Here is a 7,717-nt window from a genome sequence, read left to right as displayed (position 1 = left end):
CATGGATGGGGCTACACCACTACGGCCATGACAGTAGCAGCAGCAGCGTAGAGCGCAGGCGATGTGGAGCGCAGCCCCTCTTCTTCACGGCACGAAGCAGCAGCTGTCATGTGAATCAGCTGGGTGAACAAGGAAGGAGATAAACAACAACACGACTGCGTCTCTTCATCAAGGTAGGTACAAACTGTTGAGCTTAGTCGGGTTCTCGACAGTTATAGAAAGAACAATGTACTGAGGCCTGTTTTGTAATCATAGTGTTTAGGAAGCAGGTTGCATATCGTGGCTCCTGTTGCAGAATGTTCGAAGCTATCAGCGGCTAACCCTTTAGCACTGGCAATCACTGAAGTTGGCAATCGTGCTTCTGTTGTGAGCATTCATGTCTTTATTCGTTTGTCTTACGAGTAAATCTGCAAGTCACGAACAAACACACCAGCACTGAAACTCCAGAATGAAGCAGTTCGACTACAAGAAGTCGGAAAGGATGTAGCTAAGGGCCTATGTGAAGCCACCTTGCGAGGGGCATTTAAACCCCATTCACTGTACTGTAACAAGTTAGCTAACGTTACAGCTAGGTTAGCCTACTAGTTATTTATACCTTCCCCTTTACTGCCACTGAAGGTAAGTACTAATAAACCGAGTTTTGTGAGTTCACATCTGAGAAGCCTGTTGACTGTTTAATTTTACGTGAGCTGGTCAGCTGAATTGGCAAGCTGCGCTGTTTGTTCAGCCATTACTCGGCATCATAACAGAACGTAGGCTAGCTGGCTAGTTACGTTTGGAGACAACAAAGATGAGCAGAGTACACACGCTGAAGTATTAACAGTCAAATGCAGCTCAGCATAGATTTAAACTCCTTCGAGTGTAGCCAGATTTGTTTTAGTTACATTAACTTGTTTCAGGAGGCTGTCAAGAATTTTAATTATTTGTTTAAAACCCAAAGTGTGAGATAAAACTGTACTTTGTCTTTTTTTAAATTATTTTTTACTTTGCTTGTTTTAAGTGATCTATTTTTAGTCTGAAAGCTGCTTTCTAAAATTTATGATTTATTATGCGGTAATGTAAATTTCAAAGAGGCAGCATCGAGAGGGAGTACAAAAGGGTGAGGAAATCTGAATTCACATGGTGCAATGTGATCCTTTGTGTACTGGCACAGTAAAGTTGGGAGTGGAACTGGGATGGGTGGCTGGGACAAAATGCTGCGAGGGGCAGCTGCAGGTTCAAATAATCAAAACAATATATGCTGGATCTCTACTGCCATCTAATGGTCTTTTTATATAAGAGATCTGCTTTCCTTAGATTGGGATTTCAGCCATCCCACTAAAAGGGGATGAGGTTGGGAGGGGGGGGGGGTAATAAAAAAAAAGGCATTTAATATGATAGATTGCTTACATAATTTTGCTCATCGAATTGGGATTAAAAGGTTAAATTGTTTAGACATGTTTATATCAAAACCGATATTATTCCTTTAAGATTTAAAAAGTTGTTTTCATACCACAGGACCTCTTAAAATTAACCTAATTTTAGAGATAAAAAAAGTTTTTTTTTACTTCTAAAATGAAAGTACAATGACGGCTGAAACAAAAACAACAGTACTGTTACTATTACTATTAAAATGTATTATATATATATATATATATATATATATATAGTAGTTGTTTCTAACAATATAGTTATTTATAAAACATTGAGATACAATGAAATCAGACTTTTATAGTGCTTTTCAACCCTCAAAGGGTTCTCAGACGCTTTACAATAAAATCGGTCACTTCCATTAGCACACACATTCACAAACTGAATAATGATGATGATAACGATATTAGTTATAATAACGATACAAATCATCGGCATGATGTTCATCATAAATGATAACGATAAGGAAAATGAACAATGTAGCTTTAAAGATGTATTGGTATTCCTGCAGAAGCAGAATGGGCTGTGTTTCTACTTAGTCGTACTTAATATGGCTTCTGATAAAAATCGACACACAACTGTCTATTGAAAAACAGCGAGAAATAACAGAAGCATTTGTTTTCCCGTCTCAGATTATAGCCACTGAGGAGGCAGGATGGCGGGAGCAGAGGTATCCGCCCCTGCAAACCCCACCTGCAAGATTATGACCTTCAGGCCCACGATGGAAGAATTCAAAGACTTCAACCGGTACCTGGTGTACATGGAATCTCAGGGTGCACACCGGGCAGGCTTGGCTAAGGTTGGTAGAGACTTTTTCTTCTTTATATGGGGTCTTTGAGAGGTATACATCATTGCTTCCTCTTTATTCATGTATCAGAGTTTTATTAACCTACTCAAGCGGGATTAAGAAAGTAAATCAGAGAGAAACCTTTTAATGAGTTTCTCTTTGAGAGCGAGACGACTGCAGTGTTACCGAATCGGCTCTCTTTTATCATTTAGATTTTACTGTTTCATTTTCAGTAACAAGTCTCTGTTTTTTTTGTTTTTTTTTGTTTGTTTGTTTGTGCCAAAGGTGATCCCCCCTAAAGGCTGGAAGCCACGTCGAACCTACGACGATATCGATGATTTAATGATCGACGCTCCAATTCAGCAGATGGTGGCGGGCCAGTCGGGGCTCTTCACTCAGTACAACATCCAGAAGAAGCCTCTTAGTGTGCAGGAGTTCAGGCGGTTAGCAAACAGTGACATGTGAGTATTATAGTATTGCATTTAATATTCAATATTATTAATTATTAGTGTTTCGCAAACGGGTATTTCTGTTCTGGTTCTGGCGGAGGAATATTTTAGAAAATGTTTCCTTATGGAGCACTTTGTTTGAATTTCACCTTTTGTGTAGGTGAATTTAATTTTTAAGAGTGACCTGCTCCAAGTAGCGACTGTTCCCACAATTAAGTGATCATAAACTTTCTTAAAATAAAAATAATACTCATTCAAAGATTAGTCTACATTTTATTAAAATTAGGGAGTAATTAAAGCATTTCTTTTACTCTTAAAGATTTTTTTTTGATTTAGGAAACTGTGAAATACATGCAGAGTAACATCTATGTCAAGGTTTAAAAAAAAAACCAATATATTTTTCATTTTCTTTCTTTTTAAAGGTACTGTACACCTCGCTACCTGAATTATGAAGATCTTGAGAGGAAATACTGGAAAAACCTCACTTTTGTCTCACCCATATATGGTGCAGATGTGAGTGGCAGCCTCTATGATGAGGTAGGTGACCTGTCTATCTCTCTTTACATTGGCTTTTTTTTTTGTGCCTATTTTTTCCTCGTAGTCGGTCATAATCGTCTGTCTGTGTTTAGGTTGGGTGCATGTAGCTTGCAGAGTCTGTAGAATCCTGTCTGAAACACTGAAATGCCTTTAATGCAAAGCATTGCAGAGTGTACATCACTGGAACGGTTTTATCTTTATATCTCTGGTTTCAGTTTTTATTTTTTGTTGAGAGTATTGGTATAATATAGTCACAGTCATTTTTTACAGGAAGATCTGGGATTTCATTGGAACATAATATTTTATGTAGCTCACAAAAACCCCCCAACAAAAAACAGGATTGTAAATTGTCTGTAGCACCGGTTTAAGCCCCCGTTTCCAATTTTCTAGGACGTAGAAGAGTGGAACATTGGACATCTGAACTCCATCCTGGATGTTATCGAGGAGGACTGTGGTGTGTCCATACAGGGGGTCAACACACCGTATCTCTACTTTGGGATGTGGAAGACCACCTTCTCCTGGCACACAGAGGATATGGATCTGTATAGCATCAACTACCTCCACTTTGGAGAGCCCAAATCCTGGTGAGCATGTGTGTGTGTGTAAATGTGTAAATATTCAACAAAGTGGTGTAAGTGGTGCAACTTCCAGACAGATTCCACAAATCTCCAGTTAGTTAGGTTGGTGCCGGTATCTGAGAAAAAGAATCTGTAGCTTGATGAAACGTCATCTAAGATGTTTAGATTGCAGGATAAATTCAGACATTTTATGATTTGCATTTCCACATTTGGCAAATATACCTTTGAATTGTTGCATCACTAATACACTGATGATCAAATATGTTCCAATATTTATTACTTTACATATTAAGTCACTATGATATACAGTAAACCTCTTCAATATTTTAAATATGAATTAAATCCAAATTACTTGGTAAGCACATTTGATTAACATTTAAGAGTTGCTCTTTAAGACTAGACTATGGTTAACCTGAGATTATACAAGCAATGCAGAACCTTGCAGAAGTATTTCCAACCAGGAAGTTCTTTTACATTGTATCTCCTTAAAACCATACATTTGGGATTAGTGACAGACCAGCACAAAGTAGTGCACAACTGAGAAGGGGGAAGGAAAACGACCCTTTGTTTTCAGAAATTGTTCCAAATACAACAACCTGAAAGGTGTGAGATGCATTTGCATTCAGCCCCTCTGAGTCAATATATGGAATTGCTTGTTGCTGCAATTATAGCTGCAAGTCTTTTTATTGTTTTTCTCTACCAACTTGACAGATCTGAACATTTCCCCTCTACAATGTAGGATAGCTCAAACTCAGTTATATTGAGTAGATGGCATCTTTGAACACTGTCTCGCCATTGATTGGCGGTTGGATTTAGGTTTGGACTTTGACTAGGCCAACATACAAATAAGTTTCTATCTGAACCACACCGTTGTCACTCTGGCTGTATGTTCAGCAAGAGCATACAGCTCTGAAACAGACAGGAGGGTGAACCTCCACTCTCCTGCCTGTTCCTACAGTTTAATTTTCCAGAATTTTCTTGTATTTGGCTCCATTCGTCTTCCAGTTACATGACGACCTAACTTGTTCCTGCATCTCTATAGCATGCTGTTTCTCCCAACAGTTGGTTTTTCCTCTCCACTCTTTGATTTAGGCCAGTTTTGTGGTTTGCATAGCTATTAGTAGCCTTTTCAGTAGATTCTGTAGGCACTGTAGCTCTAGATAGCTATTGCTAACATCCTTCAATGTTCCTTTCAACCAGATATTCTTCATGTTATTAAGATTTTTGTTGATGTGTTTCATTCAGCTCAAGGTTTCCTGTTCTCACTTGTTGTTTGCATAATTAGATCATTTGCATTCACTGTCAATGTGAGTTTACACACAGTTATGAATTAGTATGGCAATAGTATGGGATGAACCACTGTTATTCTCCAAGGTTTCTCAAATTTTTTATTTGACTTGTTTTTTAGGACACATCCTTTGTTGTCTCTAAAATTAAACGTGAGAGTTTTTCTTTTAGTCTCTAATTTATGTTGAATTATTGTTGCTTAATGCGTGGTATTGTTTGAGTTTTGAGTTGGGTTGGGTTATTTGGAGGTAGGATTGCAGTAAGAGACGAGGTGGGGAATGCAGATGGATCTGGACAGAGTTCTCTTTTCATTTCTTTGTCAGCTTGCCTTGCTCCATTTCCTTCTTTTGCCCTGGAGGTAGTTTTGCTCATTAGAGTGGGGAGCCCTGCAGCCCCCACAGGGATCAGTGTCGCAGCCAGACTGTGATACACACATATAAACACACACTCACTTAGTGCAGCCCCGTGTGCCAAGCACTTGCACGTATTTGCAGCCCCTTATCGTCTGGTGCACACGCTCACCGGCGCGCTCCTTTCATCCTGCTGCTTTCCTCAGCATCTCATCTCAGGAGGGGATCAGCTTAAAGATGGCAGCCTTCTCAACTCCCCTCCCGGTTCCCCGCTTCACCTCCACCGAAGGTTGTGGAGGTTTCTCCCACTTTCTGTGTCTCCCACTGCTGCATTAAGCTGACGGTGATGGAGATGCCACAGACCTGAGGGCGGATGGAGCTGGGCGGATGGAGTGCCAGTTGGATCCCTGAGGGGCCTCTGTCACACTGTCTGAGTTTCTGGCAGAGTTTCCACTTTTAAATCATATTGCATCAGTGGGGTTTCGTAGGAAAACACAGAATAGTTTCCTTTTTTCCATAAATTTATTGTGCCAGCAATCAGTAATTATTTTGACCTTTCCATTGCATTACAAAGGTTTTGGTTCTTGTGAAGCTGGAACTTATTAGAAAGTGTCAGTTATTCTGAAAACTTGAGCCTCATAGTAGGATAAGCAATGAAATTTCGCTGCTTTTATTAATCATTTTATACGTAACAGTTAAAAAAAAGTATATATTTCTTCCCCCATCTTTTCACTTATCCACCACTTGATGGCTGTCTTGAATTTCCTAATGTTGGCACTGAGGCAATAATTAAGTGCAGCCAGAAATAACTCTGTATGCCCCTCTCTAACAGGTATGCCATCCCCCCGGAGCACGGGAAACGACTGGAGCGCCTGGCTACAGGTACGAAAAACAACATACAAAAAAAGTTGTTGAAAACCCAGCCTTTAATTTAAACACACTAATTCCTTGGAGAATAAATTCCAAGTGAAGACATTTTTTTAAATGCGTTTTTAGACAAAATCACCAACACCACTCTGATTTTTATAGTTCCTTATAAAAATAATTTGAAAGACATTTTAAATCCGAATGCAGAAAGGAACTTTTTAAATAATTAAAATCCTGTTTTAATTATTTAAAACCGGATCTCTGGTGGGACAGACTAGAGATCCGGTCTCCAGTAGCCTCCACCATGACCAAGTCTGTTTACTATCTACAACTGCTTGTTTGTAAGGTGTCAGAGAAGCTTTTTCTGTCATCTAGAAGCATAAACGTGTTGAGTTTACTAAACACTTCTGGAGTGTTAACCGGAATCATATTAACTGGAACAAAGAAAGATTATGAGGAAAAGCAATGTTGAGGATCTGTGATGCTGTGGGCTTTATTCTCTTCCAGAAGCACTGGGAGTCTTGTTAGAGTGCAGGGCATTATGAACTTTTAGAAATGTATCCCATGGCCAGAGTGTACAAAGTGACAGCTAGAGATGGGCAGCGACTCCCCCTATAGAAGATGGATGGATACATTTCTATCACCCTTAATGTTAATCAGACTGCATTGGGGAATCATTTTGTTAAGGAAAGATACTGACGTTACTGTTTATTAATTCAATCATTCTTTTAGGTTTTGTTATGCTTGGAAACCGAGACTCTTTGTGTGCTGACATATTAAGATAATATCTTTTTATAGATCTCCTTTTTGTTTTTAGACTCTCTGTGATGGTGTGTGTGTGTGTTTTCCTCTTTCAGGTTTTTTTCCCAACAGCTTCAAGGGCTGTGAAGCTTTTCTGCGCCACAAGATGACCCTTATCTCTCCCTCTATACTAAAGAAGTATGGCATTCCCTTTGATAAGGTAAACTCCTCATTCTGTACACATTTAGCTTTCCCTGCCCTACCGCCTTTACTGAACCAAGGATCCAAACTATTGAAATTTCACTCTCTCCAATTTTTACTGTTCTGTCTACTCTATTTGTATAGTTTTTGTTTGGTCCCATTTCTCACCAACTCACTTCATGATTAATATTCAGATTACTCAGGAAGCCGGAGAGTTCATGATCACCTTCCCGTATGGTTACCATGCTGGATTCAATCATGGCTTCAACTGTGCGGAGTCCACAAACTTTGCCACTTTGCGCTGGATAGACTACGGCAAGGTGGCCACACAGGTAACATCACACTCAGGTCAATCTGAACACAAATCGTTTTAAAGCTTTGCACAAACAATTTTAATTATTATTATTTATTTATTTTTTCATTTTTAAAAGTATTTTAAATAAGAAATGGGAATGAAGTCTGAAATAGCCGACTGGCAATATGAAGTTGAGCTCATCAACAGCTCATATA

At 39.1% G+C, this 7,717-nt stretch overlaps 1 protein-coding gene across 7 annotated transcripts in view; it reads left to right on the top strand.

Annotated features, from left to right (window-relative positions):
- The window catches only part of kdm4c (lysine (K)-specific demethylase 4C), a 32,607-nt gene continuing 24,890 nt past the window's right edge, over positions 1–7,717 (top strand). Inside the window, exons 1-8 of one of the 7 annotated variants that reach the window (XR_001776875.1) lie at positions 1–173; positions 2,043–2,209; positions 2,483–2,658; positions 3,069–3,183; positions 3,574–3,767; positions 6,231–6,282; positions 7,124–7,226; positions 7,402–7,494. Coding sequence is in view for 6 of the 7 variants with exons in the window: in XM_017306302.1 (XP_017161791.1) it covers positions 2,066–2,209; positions 2,483–2,658; positions 3,069–3,183; positions 3,574–3,767; positions 6,231–6,280; positions 7,123–7,226; positions 7,402–7,539 (921 nt within the window). In the remaining variant the exon portion in view is untranslated. Of the gene's footprint in view, positions 174–249; positions 619–2,042; positions 2,210–2,482; positions 2,659–3,068; positions 3,184–3,573; positions 3,768–6,230; positions 6,283–7,122; positions 7,227–7,401; positions 7,540–7,717 lie in introns of those variants that run through there. The other 6 variants (XM_017306302.1, XM_017306296.1, XM_008416445.2 and 3 more) reach the window with 6 other exon arrangements.

Source organism: Poecilia reticulata, linkage group LG1 (assembly GCF_000633615.1).
Source record: "Poecilia reticulata strain Guanapo linkage group LG1, Guppy_female_1.0+MT, whole genome shotgun sequence".
In the NCBI taxonomy this organism is placed as follows: Eukaryota; Metazoa; Chordata; class Actinopteri; order Cyprinodontiformes; family Poeciliidae; genus Poecilia; species Poecilia reticulata.
This window is presented reverse-complemented; position numbering and strand designations above follow the sequence as displayed.